The sequence below is a fragment of the Gorilla gorilla genome, chromosome 3 (assembly GCF_029281585.2).
Source record: "Gorilla gorilla gorilla isolate KB3781 chromosome 3, NHGRI_mGorGor1-v2.1_pri, whole genome shotgun sequence".
NCBI lineage: Eukaryota > Metazoa > Chordata > Mammalia > Primates > Hominidae > Gorilla > Gorilla gorilla.
The window spans coordinates 173,951,690-173,972,449 of NC_073227.2; the positions used below are offsets into that span (position 1 = coordinate 173,951,690).

General features: G+C 45.0%; 2 protein-coding genes across 3 annotated transcripts in view; both read left to right on the forward strand.

Moving 5' to 3' along the window:
- The first annotated feature begins 2,480 nt into the window (after positions 1-2,480).
- Positions 2,481-3,310, forward strand: LOC101126392 (PSME3-interacting protein-like). Its single transcript, XM_055385094.2, has one exon. The coding sequence runs from the start codon at positions 2,510-2,512 to the stop codon at positions 3,308-3,310; it is 801 nt and encodes a 266-aa protein (XP_055241069.1). The 5' UTR covers positions 2,481-2,509.
- A 7,585-nt stretch (positions 3,311-10,895) lies between these two features.
- FHDC1 (FH2 domain containing 1) overlaps positions 10,896-20,760 on the forward strand; it is a 43,803-nt gene continuing 33,938 nt past the window's right edge. Inside the window, exons 1-2 of one of the 2 annotated variants that reach the window (XM_055385095.2) lie at positions 10,896-11,157; positions 17,883-18,507. In XM_055385095.2, the coding sequence (XP_055241070.2) occupies positions 18,010-18,507 (498 nt within the window). In that variant the 5' untranslated portion in view covers positions 10,896-11,157; positions 17,883-18,009. Of the gene's footprint in view, positions 11,158-11,263; positions 11,432-17,882; positions 18,508-20,760 lie in introns of those variants that run through there. The other variant, XM_004040516.5, reaches the window with a different exon arrangement.

Below are 20,760 nucleotides of genomic sequence, written 5' to 3' on the forward strand. Positions count from 1 at the left end.
CTAATGCTAATGATGAGTTAATGGGTGCAGCACACCAGCATGGCACATGTATACATATGTAACTAACCTGCACATTGTGCACATGTACCCTAAAACTTAAAGTATAATAAAAAAGAAGAAAAATAAATAAAAAATTAAATTTAAACAATAATGTATGTTGACGATTCTGGAGCCATTTCTAATTTCTAGTTCATGAATGCCTTTAAAACCAGCTTATTTACTAAAGATTTATTCAAGTTACATGAACTTGAAATAGCATTTGACTTAAAGTCTCTATTTTTTCTGATAAGGTATTTGATTTAAAGCAACTTTTTTTTTCTTTAAGCCAATTAATTAGACCTCTTTTATATATTTTTAGCAATGAAACATATGACACATAAATGCGTAGATGTATTAGACATGCAGACAGAAGTAGATCTTTTAGGTTCATAAGACCTTTTTTTCCTTCTATTTTAGACTTCCAATTTCTTGGTAGCCTATTTTATTACCCTAGGCAGTTGTCAGCTAGATAGTCCTAAATTTGTACATTAAAGGAACTCTTAGGTGAAAAAATCAGATAGCTAAATTTTCATCTCAAGGTACAGAGAGAAAGAGTCTGATGGAAATAGAGGGAAATTAAAAACAAATGCCAAATCAAACATAAAATTATAGAAATCTATCATAGGATTGTATAAGAAGACCAATTTTATTTAGATAGGTAGTTCTAAACTGGATCTCTCATCTCTGGACTGAGCCCACACTGAATCCTGGGTCTCCAAAAAGAGAATTATTATGAGGCTGAGACCACATGATGCTTTTACAGTGCATCCTCCTTTTTTTTTTTAACAAAGACATTTCCCTAAGTGTCTAATCCATACTCTTCCTTACTTTAAACACCCAAGTGTAACCTCTGTTATAGTAACTATTTTAGTGAAAAAGAAGAAGAGGGAGAAGGAGAAGAAGGAGAGGAGAAGAAGAAGAAGGAGGAGAAGGAGGAGGAGGAGGGAGAAGGAGAAGGAGAAGAAGAAACCAGGTAACATAATACAAAAGCAAGGAGTTTAAGACCTGAGATGAACTTGTCTGTTTACGCTCTTTGGATTCCATAAGGAAAAACAGAGGTTTCTCCCCAAAAGAGAGTCTGGCACCTTCTCTGTTTTCTTTAAGGAATGCCTGTTAGAAACAGGCTGTTAGAAACTATTTTAGGTTCCTCATGCAGCAGAGGGTGGCAAGAAAAAGGAGAGACAGCAGAAACAAATGAAAAAACAGATTCAGTCCACTGAGAAGAAAAAAAAAACTTGATAAAAACAAACAAACCAAGGTCCTAGGAGGGAAAAAAACAAAAGAAAACATGAAGGCCTTTAAAATACAGACACACACACACACACACACAATACACACAAACACATCTTGGATGTTAGCTTTTAATTAAGCTGACTTTTAACCATTAAGCTCCCTAAAAAAAATTCTTTTAAATCTCATTTCCATATTTTAGCTAGGACACATTGCTGATATTTCAAAAGTAACACGAATACCAAACCAGAAAGGGCTTGATTTAGGAACAAAACCCAGGCTGATGTGATGAAAAAAATAGGGCAGAACCTTAGTTACCAAACTGCAGTGTGAGGTGATGCCATTGCTTTTTTAGTTTGGCTTGGTTAGTTAAAAAAAAAAAAAAAAAGGTGGCCTTGTTATGTAACTGAAGCCCTTTAGGTAATCTAAATAAAAAATCTTTCCCTTTTTTTTTCTTTTGCTGGCCGTTTTTTCTTTTTCCCTTTTTTTCTTTTTCAATTATGGGAATTTAGCCAATTCAGAGGCCTTGTTCCCCACAATTTGGACTTTCCTTTGGATTTCATCAAGGCTGATAGAGTTGGTCAAACCCAATGGGAAAAAAAAACAAAACAACAAAAATACAAACAAACAAGCAACAGTAACAACAAAAACAGCTAAGCAAATCAAACAAACAATTGCACAATTTATATGATTACTGAGTACTCTAATGGTAAGAATTTAAGACCAGCTGATTGTGAATCTTAACTTTAGCTAAGACAGAACCCTGATTCAGCTACTTATCTAAGAATGGGTCTCAGGCTGAAGACTGCTCTCTATCATCCTAGAAGCAGGAAAAATCTCAAATTGTTTTGAAGTGAGCTCAGACTCCACAGAAGAGTTACCTGCCTTCCATTGTCATGGAAGTAGGAAAACTTGCTCTCCTTGTTGGAAGCAAGTGAGACTCCAGAAGAGGGGTTGTATAGCCAAGTAAACTTTAGATCTCGACCAAGTTTTGGGAGATCAGGGATTCTCTAAACGGGAGGCTCCCAGGCCTCAGCCAAGTATCCTATTGGTTTGAGCCATAAAGATAGCTCAAGCTGGTACCAAGCACCAATAAGAAATTTGTCAAAGGTCAGGGGAACCTCCACTCAGAATCCCGTTGTGGTTGCCAATTGTGAACCCAAAATATCTGAGACAGGTCTCAGTCAATTTAGAAAGTTTATTTTGCCGGGACTCTATAGTGGTGATTGGTTGTTTCATTATGGATGGAGGGGATGATGGTAACCTTGTTATCAAAAAGAGGTTTGTGTCTGAGGCAGAACTAGATGAACGGTGCAAAAGGAGGCAAGAAGAATGGGAGAAAGTTCAAAAACCTGAAGATTCAGAAGAATGTCCAGAGGAGGTTTATGACCCTCGATCTCTATATGAAAGGCTACAGGAACAGAAGGACAGGAAGCAGCAGGAGTATGAGGAACAGTTCAAATTCAAAAACATGGTAAGAGGCTTAGATGCAGATGAGACCAACTTCCTTGATGAGGTTTCTCGACAGCAGGAACTAATAGAAAAGCAACAAAGAGAAGAACTGAAAGAACTGAAGGAATACAGAAATAACCTCAAGAAGGTTGGAATTTCTCAAGAGAACAAGAAGGAAGTGGAAAAGAAACTGACTGTGAAGCCCTTAGAAACCAAGAACAAGTTCTCCCAGGTGAAGCTGTTGGCAGGAGCTGTGAAGCGTAAGAGCTCAGAGACTGACAACAGTGTGAAAAGACTGAAACCGGTCCCTGAGCCAGATGACAAGAATCAAGAGCCCTCATCCTACAAGTCTCTCAGAAACACCTCCCTGAGTGGCCCCTCCATCCACTGCCCCTCTGCTGCAGTCTGTATCAGCATCCTCCCAGGCCTGGGTGCCTACTCTGGGAGCAGCGACTCTGAGTCCAGCGCAGACAGTGAAGGCACCATCAATGCCACCGGAAAGATTGTCTCCGCTATCTTCCAAACCAATACCTTCCTTGAGGCCCCTAGTTTCTCTGTCCTTACACAGGGAGCTCCTCCCCAGTGGTAGATCGGACCATTCACGCTGCCTTACAGGCATTATGTCCCTCAAAAAAAAACTCCTTTGCCTGCATCCTGTGCACAACATGACATTTTTAACCAATCCAATCTAAAAATGTGCTAGAATCCATCTGTGGCCCGAATCGTGTTTGGTTTCTCGTTCTACTCCAGTGCAGATGACCAAACCTGTCCCGCTGCCACTTTCCTCACTGATATTGGGAGGAGGGAAAGGCCCAGCTGAAGTTCTACTAAAAATGCCCTAGGAGAATAGGCACCGGCCGACTTGCCAAAGGGTTTAGGCTTCATTGCTTTCTGTTTGTTACTTTTCCCCAACAGCACAAAGAAGTAAGGGCAGTTATTGGACAGGTGTTATTTAAACATTCTATTGTAGATGAATGTGTTGTTTGGTTCTACTGCATTGTGGAGCATGTGGGGGAAGAGAACTGACCCGGGTGATGAAATGGAGCCCTTCCCTGGAACTCACCAGTCCTTGATGTTGTGTGACTAAGTAAAGATGATAAACGTCATCTGCTGGGGGTGTCACTTCACACTCGGCATGCATTGTGAAAGCTTTCCGTATCCTTGGCCATTCCCTCTCCCCTCTCTATCCAACCCCATTTATGCATGAAGGGACTGCTAACAAGAAAGCTTCCATCTCAAACCTTTTCTCTGCTTGGGAAATTATTTTATGTTTGTTTTTGAAATAAAGGATTTAGTTTAAGATTCTAAATTTTAGAGAAAAAAAAAAAGAAAGTTTATTTTGCTAAGGTTAAGGACACACCCATGACATAGCCTCAGGAGGTCACAATGACATGTGCCTAAGGTGGTCAGGGCACAGCTTGGTTTTATACATTTTAGGGAGACATGAGACATCAATCAATATATATGTAAGATGTACATTGGCTCAGTCCAGAAAACTGGGACAACGAGAAGCACAGAGGCGCTTCCAGGTCATAGGTAGATAAGAGAGAAATGGTTGCATTCTTTTGAGTCTCTGATTAACCTTTTACTAAATACACAACTTACATGTGAGAGGGGGCATAGAGGAATAGTCACTTATACCTTAGTCTGGCTTAGTGAAACAATAAGGCAAAGGAAGCACAGATATGCATTTGTCTCACATGAGCAGAGGGATGACTTTGAGTTCTGTCTGTCCTTTGTCCACAAGGAATTTCCTTGTGTGCAAACTGTGAGGGAGATATGTCACTTTTTAATCTTGGTAGCTATCTCATTTAGAAACAGAATGGGAGGCAGGTTTGCCCAACGACGCAGTTTCCAGCTTGACTTTTCTCTTTGGCTTAGTGATTTGGGGGTCCCGAGATTTACTTTCCTTTCGCACCATCAAGGGACTTCTGTAGACTCTGTACATGAGTACAGGGATCACCAGAGACCCCCTTTTTATGAGTTCCCGTGCAGTGGAGCTGCTGAGGTAGGGTTAATTTCTCTGCCTTCTTCCCCTGCCATAGACAATGTTTAACCTGATTATGCTCTGCAGGCAAGTAGCCACCCTTGGATATTAATCTCCTTATCGAATAAGATAAACTGTGAAGAAGGCATGCCGTAAAGGAGGGAATGCAAAGCTAGAAAATATGTTCGAATCTGTCATGGGAAGCATGGAGGGAGAAATGAAGATGTGTGGACATCTAGTATTTTCTCTGCTTTCCCTTCTCTCTGGTCCTTTAAAATTTTCAATTCTCCTGAAAAGAAAAATTGTATCTTGTTTTTGTGAAGCCATTTCCAGCATGAAAACAATTCCATTTCACAGTGTAAACTGTCCTGTGCTTAGCTGTGTGCTTGCCCTGCACTCCCTCCCTGCCCCCAACTGTGTGAAACAGACGCCTGCAGTGACACTGCCCATCAATCACCCCACAGGAAGCAGGGCACAATTCAAAACCCCAAAATGCAGAAACGTGTTCACCTGTGCCTTCCACACAGTGGTGGGGTAGGTAGGAAGCCTAGGGTATTACTTGGAAAACAAGCAACATTTTAAGACAGATTAAGTGTAAACTTCTTTGCTCTTTTCTCTGGCATAGTTTTGAGAATTCACCACCAATTGGATACATTGTAATGTACAGATAAATTTTCCTCTTTTTTACTATCTAATTTACAATTTAATATCTAACATACAAAAGTTGATCAAAGGCACAAAAACACTAGATAAAAGGTTGAATATTTAATACCAACCCTTCTGAGTTAATTACCAGATCCTTGTTTTTCAGTAGGAGGCCAGCAAGTTAGGAGTTAAGATGAAAGGAGTCCTAGATTTAACCTCAAAAGACCCCCCTTCAATTTTAGCCAGGTCAGGCCCACAAAGAGATGTAGATGTAAACTGATTATGATGCTAAGTGTTTGACAGGGATCCTCTTTGTGTCCAAGGCCAGTCAAAACTTGAATAATAGTATTTCCGACAAAAAGCTTGCCCCCTTTGCTTTTTAATGGTCCATTTTAATTATTTCTATAAATCTGCTTGAGAAATATTAAGATTCTGATTGTTGTGGACTGGTTTATTATTTGCTACCATACCCCAAGTATTTGCCTTCTCATTATAGAAGCTTAGTGCAAAGAACTGTCCAGAGCTAGTTCACTAAACTAAGCGCACATTCGATTTCCAAGGGGAGCAGAAAGGGCTTTACCAATTGCTAAGTCACCAACATGTCCCTTTGCCCATCTTTCTATGTCCTACAAAGACTTACGTGGGGTGTGCACATAGTATTTTCCCAGGGAAACACACACACACACACACACACACACACACTCTCTCTCTCTCTCTCTCTAATATTGTTGATTGATTAGGTTTGTTTGGAGACTGCTTAAACTGTGTGTGTTATGGTTTCAAATTACTGTTTGCTCTTCTAACTTCTTAGAAGGGTAAACAATTTGAAAACAGTTTAAACCCATAGCAAAAGAAACTGGCATCTGACAAACTCTTTAACTTAATTCCTCTTATTAAGACTCATATACTGTTTTCTGGTGATAAATAATGGAAAGAAATGATAGGTTTTGATGTTATATTTTACAGCTATTTTTCTCCTCAAGGTTTGAATGTTATAACAGCCAGACCCTACACAAACACCAACCAGTTTTCTAAGCACTGAGTCAATTGTAAACTAAAAAGAGCTCTAGCTGGAGGTTTTCTGGGTGAAAGCTCAGTGATATCTACAGTTTTTTTTTTTAGTCTCCTCTTCCATCTCCAGCCTCTAAAACACACACACACACACACACACACACACACACACACACACATGAAAAACAAATGAATGGACTATTTGCTCTAAGGAAATACAGTATAGATAGGCAGGCATGAGAGTCATCACATTATCTTACTACCTCATTCCTGTATGTTGGGTAAAGGTTGTCTTTAATCTCGCCTACCTTCAAACAAAGCAGGCACTATTGTTGACAAAATACCCCTATTTACTTCTGGCAAGGCAAATGTCATTGATGCTACCTTAGATACTAACATCACATGTGGAAGCATTTTCTATTTTAAACTTTCAACCCTGTCTTTACAAAAAATACAAAAGGTAGCTGGGCGTGGTGGCATGTGGCTGTAGTCCCACCTACTTGGGAGGCTGAAGTGGGAGGATCAGTTGAGCCCAGGAGGCTGAGGCTGCAGTGAGCAGTAACTACGCCACTGTACTCCAGCCTGGGTGATGGAGTGAGACCCTGTCTCAAAAAAAAAAAAAAAAAAAAACTTCAAAAATCACTACTTAGCATTCAGAAAAATATTTCTCCCTTTTCTCCCTCTTAATGATCAGAGCCTAGTCATTACTTACAGTATTTAAAGGCAACTTACTATTTAAATTTCTTAGCCTTCAAAAATGAAGTATTGGCTGGGTGTGGTGGCTCACATCTGTAATCCCAGCACTTTGGGAGGCCAAGGCAGGAGGATTGCTTGAGGTCAGAAGTTAGAGACCAGCCTGGGCAACACAGTGAGACCCTGTCTCTATTAAAAAAATTAAAAATAAACTAAAAAATCAGAAATAAAGTATTATTTTTTCAGTTCAAAAGTTGTTTGGGGCCAGGCACAGTGGCTCATGCCTGTAACCACAGCACTTTGGGAGACTGAGGTAGGAGGATGTTTGTGTCACTGTACTCTAGCCTAGGCAACAGAGTGAGACTCTATCTCAAAAAAAAAAAAAAGTTATTTGGAAAATTGCCAATAAGGTATTTGATACAAATTTGCATTTTATAGTAACAGTAACAATTCTGCTGATTTTATTTTGCACTTGCCACTCTTTGAAGGAAACAAGGTCAGAGGATTGGCAAGCCTTTGCATTTGTCTGCAAATCTGTTTAACCATAATGTGGACAGTTTGTTTCTTTCTGCAGTTTCCAATTTTAAAAGGCAAAGATAGCCTAGAATCTTAATACCGAACAACTGATCTAATCAAATATATATTTTAAGAAGAATAACGATTAAAGATTAAGTAAAGATCTCGGTCTGTACCCTAGAGGGCCCATGAAGTCAGCTCATGAATTAGACTCTTACTCCTTAAGCGAATACTAAAAGTCTGTTTTACATGGATTCTGAAATTTGATTCATTTTGAAGGCTTTGTTTAATTGTTCCTAATGACAGATTGAAATACAAAATACTTGATGTAGGAGAAACTAAAAGCCTCTCTGGGCCAAGGAGGCAGAAGCCATAAGAATCAAAATAAACTGGGTGTAGGAAATACAGCATTCTGGAAAGGGCAACCCAGGGAGAGGGAAGAGCAAGCTGCAAATCGAATCAGGAAAACACAGCAGTTCTTCTGCAGGGCCTGGTACCAGTGCCTGGTACAGACCCATTTTCTGGGCCACACTGAGTTATCTAACACACTTTCTGGGAGGTTTGGCCTGGTTGGAAAAGTGAGAGCTGGTCACACTGCCCACTGCTCAAGAGGCCTGCAGTGGCAGCAGCGCCACCTCCAAGCCACGAATGCCAGTAGCTGGGCAGACTTTGGGCACACTGGGCTTCAGGAGCCTTTCCAGCCTTACTTAAAGGCTGATTGGCACATTTGGGGGATACAGATGGACAATCAGCATATTAATAGATGAAGAATAAATTGTCTTCTAGATTTTGCAGCTTTAGATCCAATCCATCAAGATATGAACTCTATTGAAGAGTTGTGCCATGCTTCATTCAAGCACTTTTTGACCACATCCTATGTACAATTTGAAAAATAAGAGTCAAAGTAGGCCAGGCGTAGTGGCTTACATACGTAATCCCAGCGCTCTGGGAGGCTGAGGCAGGTGGATCACAAGGTCAGGAGATAGAGACCATTCTGGCCAACATGGTGAAACCCTATCTCTACTAAAAATACAAAAATTAGCCAGGTGTGGTTGTGCATGCTTGTAATCCCAGCTACTTGGGAGGCTGAGGCAGAAGGATCGCTTGAACCTGGGAGGCAGAGGTTGCAGTGAGCTGAGATCGCTCCACTGCATTCCAGCCTGGCGACAGTGAGACTCCGTCTCAAAAAAAAAAAAAAAAAAAAAGTCAAAATAAGCATGACATATTCAGGGGCAGTACGTCCCACTGCTTGAGTGAAATGGGACGCATCCAATTGTGGGAGATAAACGTAGGATGCTGCCGGATTGTCAGACTGAAGAATGCTGCCTTCTTCCTGTAGGAACACATGGGAATCTGCAGAAGGTTTTGAAGAGGTAGGTAGTGTGATGAAATCAGACTTTTAAAAACAGTGACCTGACAGCAGTCTTGGGATGGATTTAGGAAGAAGAGAGAAGCAGAAAGAACACCAAGGTAGTGGATGTAGGTATCCAATTTAACTTCTCTAAGCTAGGAAATCAGAATGCTTATAGGATCATGGTGAGAATTAAGTGTGGTGCCTGATATGTGGCCAACAGCAGATAAATACTTGTTCCCTCTTCCACTACTTGGGGTTACTGCGGTGATGGTGCATGTGAAAAATAAAACAGGTTACTTGGGAAAGAGCAGCAAATTTAGCAAATACTTGAATTTTAAAGAATTTAAGAGAGACAAGCAAAGGAAAAGCTAGGATTTCAAACAGAAAAACCAGGTCTTAGGTAAAGAGGGGGAGGTGGTGGGTGTGGGAAGAGTACTAGTTTTGAGGGAAAGATGAGTTGATTTTTGGATATTTTAATTTGGACTTGAAATTTTACAACGATAATATGGATTCAAGAGTCCCTGACATTGAAGAGAAACCCGGAGATATACCTTGAAGCTCAAGTTTCCAAGCCCCTCATTTTCCCTGGGCCCTTCCAAGGATACATGTCTAGTATTATGTTTGTAAGTTTTTATTGCTTTCCTTTAAGAAGTTCCCCCAGGAGTTATACAAGCTTCAGGTCCCACGACATCTGGATGGGTTCAGTTTGAAATCAGAAGGTATTTCTGTGGGATACTGGGAGATCAAGAGTTGGAAGAACCTTGTTACTGTCCTCAAAGGAAGAGAAGGGTCAGCAGAGAAGTCCAGAGAAGCATAGAGAAGGCCTTAGGGTAGGATGCTGCCAAGGAGATCAAAGGGATGAGGGGCTGAGAATGGGTCACCAGACTTGACTTCTCAAAAAGTAACTGTTTTTAGAGTGCATGCTCAATACAGTTGGGGGGAGGCCCACTGTCATGGGGTTGAGGAGGGAGGAGTAGGCAGGGGGTGTGGACTCCCAATTTAACAAGGTCGACAGTAAGAGAAAAGAAGATGTCACTCAACTCCTCACTTTCGATCTGCTGTAATTTAACTTGAGACTGAACAGTCAATATTCCTTTGGGATTCATATTAGCTCCCTGAGCATGACATTGTCTTTCTCTTTATTACATTTTCTTATTCCTTAAGATTTTAAGATTTTCTTAATTGGATCCATTTCTCTTCGTGCTCCATCAATGGCCAAGAAATGGGCTATTGGCAGGCACAGTTTTGGTTTTGGGGTTTATTGGTTTGTTTACACTAATATTTTCTCTTTCTCGATCCAAGGCTCGACCAAGGAGGTCAGGAATTCTGTCCTGGGAGTTCAGGGACTGAGGACCAGGATGGAGGAAGCAAAAGGCGTCAGGCATTAGGCTGGAAACGTCTTGGTCGGTTATCTAGGATCAAAGAGTCAAAGGTAGCGATGACTTCATCCCCGTAGAGGGCGCCTCCCTACCCCGACAGTGGATTTTCGGTCAGCCGGTTTGCCCGGGATGTTTTCTTTGACTAGTTGCTTCTCACTGGCGCCCCAAGTCACTTTAAAGAAAAAAAAAAAAATGTGATTAAATCGATTCCCCTGTTTCTTTCTGTGAGGAGTGTGCCTTTCCCAGACAGCGTGCGTTCATTCCATGAGGACTGGCAAAATTTTTGAGGGGTCTTTTTACGCTTTAATACAACCTAAAGGTTTCTGTTACCACATCATTGAGAATTAAAAACAAAAACAAAATAAAAAACGGTAACAAATTTACAGGTTGGCAGGCCCCAGGGAGGAGCTGACCTTTGCGAAGCTCTAGCGCAGCCAGGTTTCAGCTGTAGGGGTTGGGACAGGACAGTTCGTCCAAGTGCTGCTAGCTCTCCAGGGAGAAGCAAGTGTTGGGGCAGAGGGTGGTCTGGCGCGTGCGTCGGGGGGCGTGTGCGGGTGTGTGTGTGTGCGCGCGTGTATAACTGTGTGCGCGCCCGTGTGCACAAGAGAGGGTGCCTGGGAGGCTGCCGCAAAGGCTCCTTTGTGAAAGGCACTTGCAGGTTCAGAAGCCAGCTTGGCGCCTCCTCTCGCCCGTTCCCCGAGGACATCTGGCTCTTCTGGGCAGCCCAGCTATCTCCGTCTCCTGCCGCCCCTACTTCTCTCGGTGGCCCCCGGCCTAGCCCCGCACCAGCCTTCGGGTGCGGGAAGCAATGTGCCCCGAGGCGTCTCCCCCGGGGCCCTGCGCAGGTGAAGGTGAGCGCGTGGCGGTGACGGTGGCGCGCGGAGGGTGGAAGGGGAGGCGAGGGAGGGGCGGAGCAGGAAAGGGCGCGCTGCCCTTCGCGGCCGGCCAGGAGCAGCGGGGCCGCAGCTTTGTTACCTGAGGCTGCCGCTGCGCCCCGCCCCGCCCTGCCCCCTCGCGCTCCAGGGTGGCTGGGCTTGCAGTGACCGGGAGGAGGCGGCTGCGCAGACACAGCGGCGGGAGGCTGCAGCGGTCTGCGCGCCGGGAGCGCGGGGGCGCTGGCCGCGGGTGAGTGCGGGTCGGGCGGCCGAGGCGGGGGCGACCGCGGCGCGGGACACGGGGAGCTGGAGCCCCGCCGCTCGGGAGGGTCACGGTTGGGGTGTTGTCCGGGACCCGAGGCTGAGGCGCCGAGAAGCGCGGCTGATGGGTGCCGGGTCTCGGCTTCCTCCGAGCCTCACCGGGAAAGCTGGAGAGGAGGTTCCAGCTCCCTCCACATCCACCCCGGTGACTTTGGCGGCCGCCCTTACCCGGCCACGGAGAACAGCGATCGGTCCCTGGAGGCGAGGACGCGCCGGTGTGGACCCGCGTCTGGAGAACGAGCTGCATCGCCAGGCTGCTGCGGGTCGCACCTGGGCGGTTGACTATTAGTCGTGGCTAAGACTTTCAGATCAACCGCCCCCTAGTTTATCCCGACCCTTGGGAGACAGCGGCGTCCCGCACGGAATGCGCAGCCGCGGCGCCGCGCTCGGTTCCCTAGCCAGCGCGGGGGGCCACGCCTGGCCCCTGACACAGTGGTGGGGCGGTGGCGGGGACCTAGTGCGGTGGTGCGGACCGAGGACCAGGCGCTTCTCGCCCCGACAAACTTGCTCCGACCGCGCGAAGTTCGGGTTGCAAGTTGCGCCCCGCGCCTGCAGGAGTGTGGGGAGGAGGAGGAAGCGGGTGGGCTGGGGATCAGCCTCCAAACAAGGGGTGTCCCCAGCTCTTGGAGAGCGGGTTCTGACTGGTTTCAAACGCCAGGAGTCTCCCCTCTGTTTTTCTCAGCCGCTCGACCCGGCTCCCTTTTGGCAGAGCCGCAGTGCGGCCGTGAGGCTTTTCCCCCGCGCCTGCGACCTGGATGGGGGACGTGGGAAGATGTCGCGGCGGAGGCTCCGGGTGGGTTGGGAGCGCCCGGCCGCCGCAGACCGGGTGTCTGCGAGCCGGAAGACCCCCTCTTTCGTTTCAATCACACGGACACCTCCCCTAGTTAGCCGTCTCCCACCCAACTTCTGGGCGCAGCGTGCTAAACCCCCGCAGAGGCGCTGGCGCCCCGGGGGGCGTGGCGTGGGGGGCGTGGGCTTTCCAGCCTGGGCCCCTCGGGGAGAGGGGGCGGGGCCGAGACCCCCGCCCAACTGGAGGGGCCGGGAATGGGCGAGAGGGTGCGGCGGCCGACCCAGCAGCTGCAGCCGCCGGACGGGAGAGCGGTCGGCGCTGCGGAAGGCCGAGGGTCGTGCAACGCCCGCGCTGGGCGCCCGCCCCGCAGTCTCCGCCCCGCAGGCCGCGGCTTCTCTCCCCGCCGCAGAGCTGGCGCGGCGCGTGTGGGCGTCGATCTCAGCGCGCACCGGCGCCCCACCCTCGCGCCGCGACGCCCTTCTGCCCGGCGCTGATAAGGACGCGCGGCTGGGGCTCCGCGCGGCCCGCGGGCCGCCCACTCGCGTTCAGTTTGCTGACCCCAGCGCGGCTCCCCGGGGATTCGCGGCCCAGCCGGTGGCGGCTGAGCCGGTGGCTTGTTGGTGAGTGGCTCGGGCGGGGACCGGGGTGCCGGGTTGGGGATGTAAGGAGGCTGCGGACAGCTGTCTAACGCGGAGAGCTGGTGAACTACTACGTATCCAAACTTGAAAGAAGTGGTGTCCCAGGACCCCCCAGGCCGAATTTCTTCCGGACTTAATGGTCGGTTTTCAAACTTCCGTGTGGACAGAAACGACCTCCGGGATTCGGCCGTCTGTGACCCCCTTCTACTGACCCACAGTTGTCTTCCTGGAAGGAGCAGCCGGCACTTCCTTCCCTCTCTCTAGAGCATCCTTTGGCACGCATGTGCTTTTTTTTTTTTTTTTTTCTTGGTTTTGGGACAGTGAGAGAAACTGAAAATGAACATTCAAATACAGGCGTTTTTCCTCTGCTCTCGGGTGTTGGTCTCGGGCGCCTATGAATATTTACATTGTGCTGCAGATTGAAGGCGCTTACTGGGAACGCGTTGTCCTGGGTTCTTTCACTACTGCCTGGAGCACAGGCAGACGGAACTCACAGAAGAGCTGGACGGTCCGGCTCTGGCCCGACTGTGTAATTGTACCGACTGACATTCTATGTTTAATAATCAAGAAAGGTTTTGAAAGATAAGTGGTGGTGGAGGAGCCTTTTCCCGAATTAGTGGAGAGTAAAAATTCCATAGTTTAGAATTGTCCGTACTTTCCCCATCCTTTTCTTCTCTCCCAAATACAATAAAATAGGGCTGTGTGTTTCTCTACCTCTGCTCTCCAAACTCGGCTTGCTCTACCCTGGTTTGTCATCAGAAGCATGTGGGCCAGCCCTTCCTGCCCCCACCTCATCTGTGGCACATGCCAGGAGTCAAGGGGAAAGGTTTTCTGGCAGGTTTTCCTTGATGTTCCTTTTGATTATTGTTGACCAAAGGAGTGAGTGACCAGCTGAGCACCAAGACCCTCGTTCTGAGCACCAGAACCACTGGTGCAGAACCACTCATTCTGAGCACCAGGACCACTGGTCCTCGTTCAGGAAAGCCCTGAGCTCCAAACTGACGTCTAGGAACATGCTCTCCCCTTAAATACACTGTGAGATGAAGCCACACTGTGAGATGAAGCCCACATACTCTTTTCTTGGCTCCGTTCAAGAGACTAGAACGTCTTTTTTTTTGGTTATTGTTGTTTTGTTGTTGCGACGGAGTCTGGCTCTGTCGCCACGCTGGAGTGCTGTGGCGTAATCTCGGCTCACTGCAACCTCCGACTCCCTGATTCAAGCGATTCTCCTGCCTCAGCCTCCCAAGTAGCTGGGACTACAGGCGCGCCACCACGCCCAGCTACTGTGTGTGCGTGTTTGAGTGTGTGTGTGTTTCAGTGTGTGTGTGTGTGTATTTTAATAGAGACGGGTTTCACCATGTTGGACAGGGTAGTCTTGATCTCCTGACCTCGTGATCTGCCCACCTCGGCTTCCCAAAGTGCTGGGATTACAGGCGTGAGCCACCGCGCCTGGCCGAGACTAGAACTTCTAGGGGTGTTTCTGACACCAAGAAAAAAGTACAGCGGGCTGTTTAGGCAAGAGAGCTTAGGAGGGGGCCAGGGGCAGCTTTGAAGACCCTTAACGAACGTTCTAAGATTTTTTGTCTGCCAATTAACTAAAAGTTAAGTACGTGATCACAGCATCGCTTTATTGAAATTTCACATAGTTAGAAGATGCTCAACTGAGCTACAGCCTCCTTGGGAGAGTCCATCACTCAAACACAACTCTGATGGGTCATGAGTAGCACTCAGGGGACTTGAGGAGACATTCCCATCTTCAGAGCCCAGCCATGACAGCTCTGCATTTTACTCAGAGCTGGGCACTTGTCAGCCTTAGCAGCTACCTCATCCTGTTGCTGAGGTTTCCAACCTGTAGCTGAGATCTTACATACAGGCCTGTCTCTGTCTGCCCAGGGGCAGATTGATGGGACTACTTAGCATTTTCCAGACAGAGTGGGGGCTAATCCCATTGTCCCTACTGGCAGTTGTCAGCTGTGAGAAACAGGCAGCCAGTGTGGTCTGTTAGGGCTGCAGCATCACCTGCGTTCTCCTAGTGTACCTGGAGAGTGTGTGTTTGCATCTCTACTGCGGGCAGTACTGCAGCAAATCCATCGTTCTTTTGTGTATTCTCTATTTGAATTTCCATGTGGCTGTGGAAAGGGTTAGAATTCTGTCTGTACTCCACTTTTCCTGCCACCTCTTTCACATTGGACATCCTGGCCCAGGGGGAAACCCTATTGGAGTAAAGGTAGTAAAAGCATTAGCGTCTTGGCTAATCATTGCTGGCGAACCTATTCATTAGAAGCCGTTGGGGGGCTAGGATCCTTGTGTGTTAACCTGGGAAGAAATTAATCAGACAGCATACCAGGTACAGTGTTGTACGTTTTCTTTTGTTTTCTTTAACTTTTAAAAATAACATTCTTTTACATGGGGCGTTGGTTAGAATCATCCCAATGCAGCGCTAACAAGTGTCACTTTTTACTTTGACAATTGTTTTTATCTGGTACTTCCTCTGTGCAAAGCACAGTACTAAAACATGCACCTTTCTGGCTTTGTTGTTAGGAGACAGTGAGGTTGCATAACCTTGGAGTATATAGTCTTCCTTAGTCTTTGTCAGTATCTCTGTATTTGCATTGTGAGGTTTAGTGGCACATCTGTCCATATACAGCACTGAATGAGTTACTGCTTTCTAGATTGGAGACTTTTTGAGCTTATCACCATTCTTAACAGGGATAATCTATAAATAAGTCAGCATATCTGGAATTGGAGGTAAATTGGAGGATTAACAGCTCTTCTATACATGAGATATTTTATGTACAGAAGTATTTTAAAATATGTAAGGATAAACTGCCAAAATTACCTGCACAGTCTTGAAAAAGAAGAGTTCAAATATAACTATAAACTGTAATTGACAATGAGTCATTTGCTTTAAGGGTGCCAACTATGAAAACAGCCTAGTTATGCCCCTAATGATAATTATGAAAACTCTTTCTAGAAGCCAGTTACATCTCAAGTGAGCTGTATGTCAGCTTGGAAAAATATTTTCTATTTTACTTATTTAAAAATTATTCGGTAGTGATGGCTGCACAACACTGTGAATGTACTTAATGCCACTAAATTGCACACTTAAAAGTGGTTAAAATGATTTTTTAAAGTATCCAATTAATAGCTGGAGATGCCATTTTCCTCCCATATAGAGGCAGTTTTCAGAACTCTAATATTCAAATGTTTCATTAAAATATTTGCTTTTGTAATATGGAGACAATTTAATAGATGATCACCAAGCATTGCGAAAGGACAGCTCTCACAAACTTTGATAGCAAAGAATGGAAATATTACAAGTTTGTTCCTAGCAGCCAGGGGTAACTTGGCATTTTATCTGTAAACCCAATACATATTTTAAAGCAAATGTAATGCCTGTGAAAATAAAGGGAAATTATATGCATATATGATAACAGCTTGTTATTGTTATAAATAATAGCTAACTATGTACCAGGCATCTTGGTAAGGGCCATACATGTGTTAGCCCTTTATTTTTATACAAACCAATGGAACAAGTATTTCCTCATATTGTAGATGAGGATGCTGAAATGTAGGTGACGTTACCGACCTCAGCTCATGTTGCACATCTTGAAAGTAGCAGAACTTTCTGAGAAAAAGCAGTCTATTCCTAGAATCTCCACTCTTATTCCCAAGGCAGCCCTGCCTTTTGGATGTAGTTCTGTGTAAATCATTTTGTAATATTTGAATTTGTGAGATCAGATTGTTTACTTCTGTGTAGTCTAAAATTATTTCATCAACTTGTGTTTGTAAGTATGGGCTTTGATAGTGGTGCTGTAAAAAGATAATTACACCCCAAAGTGCCGTGTAAAAAGCCATTGTGTATGGTCCTTTGTGATCTGGAGGAAATAGTCCCCTTTCCACACTCCCATCTAGTTGGGGTACTCACTCAATAGCCTGCCTGGCGCCCTTTCTACACCCCCACTTACCTGTTCTCGTATCTGAAGAAATTTAGTAGTTTTGACCTCCCTTTCACATCAGATCGGTAACAGCCCAGCATGAAAAACAAACGTGAAGTTCCATAAAAATGCAACCCACTAAAGTAAGTTGGTGACTGTGTATAAGGGACATGTGGCAGATGTGACATGGGCAGCGTGTCCTTGGGCGTATCTCTTCTTTGCTAAAAGTGTCAGAAGCAGAAGAGGTAGGTGATGGTTTCCAAAGAGTGGCTTAACTAGAATCTAAGATGATAGAGGTCATTTAATGTGTTCTCCTAATTTTACAAATGAGAAAACTGAAGTCTGGTGAGGCAAAGTGACTTGTCTAAAACTGTAAGCAGTAAAGCTTGATTTAGGGCTGGAATCTCATTTTTCATATCTGCTGTTCTTTTCTCTATTTGGGGGAAAGCCACATCACCAAGTAGAGCATAAATATGGTGGCCCTGATTCCAGGGAAATGAGCTAGGCCATTATTATATCATCTCCAAATGCCCTGTCTTATCTGTCCAAGGTGCAAGATGCCTTTTTTGACCCACTGATTGGTAGGAGACATGTCCAGACTGGAAAAAGGTAGGGTCACTAATGCCTAATGCTTCAGCAGTTTGGGCAGTTTCCCTAGGGGTTGGGCAACCATTGTCCAAAGAGAACGAACTAGTTAGTAAACAAGTAGTTTATTCATAAAGTGAGCAATACTTACTGAGCCTATAGCAGGCTCTCAATATAAATGTGCTTTGTTGATTAATGTAAGGTTTCCAATTGGATTTGTTGCAATTTCTTTGGCAGAATTTCCAGGTAGTAAAATTTGATTCACATTTAGAAAAGCGTTGGGTCCTTGTAATGCAACTTGGGATGTGTTGCCCCTCATTGATTTTCATATCCAACTCATATGGGAGGATTGATACTAGCCTGTGAAGGGAAATGCTGATGCGAAACTGTTTGTCTGTAACTGATTTGATATTTATTTTATCTTGCTAGGTTTGGAAGAGGACAGTTGCCCTTTATTCTGGCGGCAGATAGCAGGTGAAAAAGTGCTACACAAGTTTGATGTTTGTGTCTTCTTCTCCAAGGCCAGGAAATTCTCTCCATAGGAGGCAACAGTACTATGCATGTTATGAATTGTGTCTCCTTGGTCAGTGATAAAGAAAATGGGAATAGTGCTACAGCACCTGGATTCATGATTGGGCAGACACCTCCTCCAGCACCTCCTCCACCTCCTCCTCCACCCCCTCCATCTCCACCATGTTCATGTTCAAGGGAAGAGTGTCTTTCCTCCCCTCCTCCACCCCCACCACCTCCACTTCCTGGGGAGCCTCCCATCCCACCTCCCCCACCAGGCCTACCCCCAACTACTCACATGAACGGCTACAGCCACCTTGGTAAGAAAAAGCGGATGAGAAGCTTTTTTTGGAAAACTATTCCGGAGGAGCAAGTTCGAGGCAAAACCAACATCTGGACCTTGGCAGCCAGGCAGGAACATCACTACCAAATTGATACAAAGACCATTGAGGAGCTCTTTGGGCAGCAGGAAGACACCACCAAGTCTTCCCTTCCTAGGAGAGGAAGAACTTTAAATTCATCCTTCAGAGAAGCTCGAGAAGAGGTAAGAATGCAAGGTGGAGGGCTAATCCTCCACACACTGCATTGTTTTGTGTTTTGGGATGTGTGTACATTTCAAATAATTGCTAGACACCCCTAAGAAATGAGATAATACAAGCGAATCTGCCTTGGAAATGCTAGGCAGGGTCTTTACGATGAGCTTGAGCTGAGTATTGAGAAAGTGTAAGAAGTATGCGTGCTGTATCCTCCCAGACGCCCTGGTGGATTATGACCTCATGCAGAGAACATGCTATTTGGGATCACTGCCCCTATCTCTAGCACATCTGCTGAAGGTTCCCCTGTTGGAGAATTCTGCTCAAGTCCAGGATTGTTAGTCTCTGTTGAAACAAAAACTGAGTTTCTAAAATTGGTTATCTGGAATGAACTAGAGCTGACTGGGGCAGACTACCTTTTGTTAAATAGCATCATCAGCTGACGTCCATCCTTAGGATTTTACCCTTATTTTCTCCTCTAGTTTTTATATAACAAGTGTTTCGAGATGGCCTTCATTCCTCAGATCTCTGAACTAGATTATGGCCATTGGGGAACAGAGGCTTCCAAAGAGACAAAGCATAAAGCTGTTTTCAGAGAGATTGTGTAGGAAGGATGTTTCTAGTTAACACTAAATATGTTACTTTGAGAAAAAATAAAGCTATTAAGTTACAGGAAGTTAACTGAAAGCATGACCCCAGAGCTGCAGATCACCATATATTACAGAAACTGCATCAAAAATTACATTTATAAGCATTGTCAGTTTAGAAACTTGAAGAAACCTCTACCTGCTAGAAAAAATAAATAAAAATAAAAAGGAAAGAATGCTGCCCCCCCACACGCACACACAAAGCACAACAACAACAACAACAACAACAAAACAGAGAAAGACAACAGAAATTCATCATTTAAAAATCTGTCATAAAGGAGCAGAGAAAACAGGTCAAAGATGGAGTTGATTAGATAAGAGAGTAGGCAGGGCCCTGGGATGGAGTAGCAGCTCCATGGATTATTGAATTCTTGAGCCAACAATATTGACCTCTTTTCTCTTTCTCTCTCTTAACTCCTTCTCTCCACTAATTCACTGGGGGGCCCTTAAAGCTGATTGTGTGATCGCCTGTTGAAATAGCCAAGAGTCTGTTTTTTATGAAATGCAGAAAACACTGGGGTTAGAATTCTTGAAGTGTAAACTATGGCACAAATTTGAGAAGGAAATCTTCATGAGAACCCTTAGTGCCATCAGTGCTGAACACAGGCTTGCCTGTCTCTTCCTTTTATGCAAAGTCCTTTTATTTGCTGGAGTATCCTTTCAATATTGGAAGGAGCAAGAAGTCATTTCCTTAGTACCCTGGCCTTTGCCCCAGCTCCCAACAGAGGTTCTTTATTGTACAGTAGGTCATTTCTCACTATTGTCTCCCAGCTCTCTTTACTGAAATTCAGGAATACTGAAGTAATTATTGGGTGGGCCCATGTGGAAATGAGGCCTGTGTCTCAGCAGAGCACCTGTAATAGAAGAGGGCTAGCTCACTGTGTCCCGGGGAGGCAGCTGTCAGGCTAGAGTAGGTGGCATCGTTTGTGAATTGGGAAAATTTCAAGAGGCTAAGGGGAACTTGCTGCTTTATGTTTCCAAATTAAAGAGAGGTTAAGAACCACTCAGAGAGAGAGAGAGGAAAGTGGCAGGGGTGTGGCATCTTTTCTCAACTATGATAGAAGCAGAGATGTCCATTTCTAAACCAGATCTGAAATTCAGGGAAAAAAATAATCTTTCTCTTGCCTTCCTCCACCCCTGCACCCTATGCAGATTTTTACACTTTCGTCATTAACTTATTTTTTAAGAATTATGTTTTTAAATGGTTTAAAAATTATTTTTAATTGTGGTGAAATAACATATAACATAAAATTTAGCATCTTAACCATTTTTAAAAAGTATTTATTTTTTTGAGACAGAGTCTCATTCTGTCACCCAGGCTGGAGTACAGTGGTGCACTCTTGGCTCACTGCAACCTCCACCTTCTGGGTTCAGGACATTCTCATGCCTCAGCCTCCTGAGTAGCTGGGATTACAGGGGCGTGCAACAACACCCAGCTAATTTTTGTATTTTTAGCAGAGATGGGGTTTCACCATTTTGGCCCAGCTGGTCTCGAACTCCTGACCTCAAGTTATCCGCCCACCTCGGCCTCCCAAAGTGCTGGGATTATAGGTGTGAACCACTGCGCCTGGCCTAACCATTTTTAAACAGCTTGTTGACATTAAGTACATCCACATT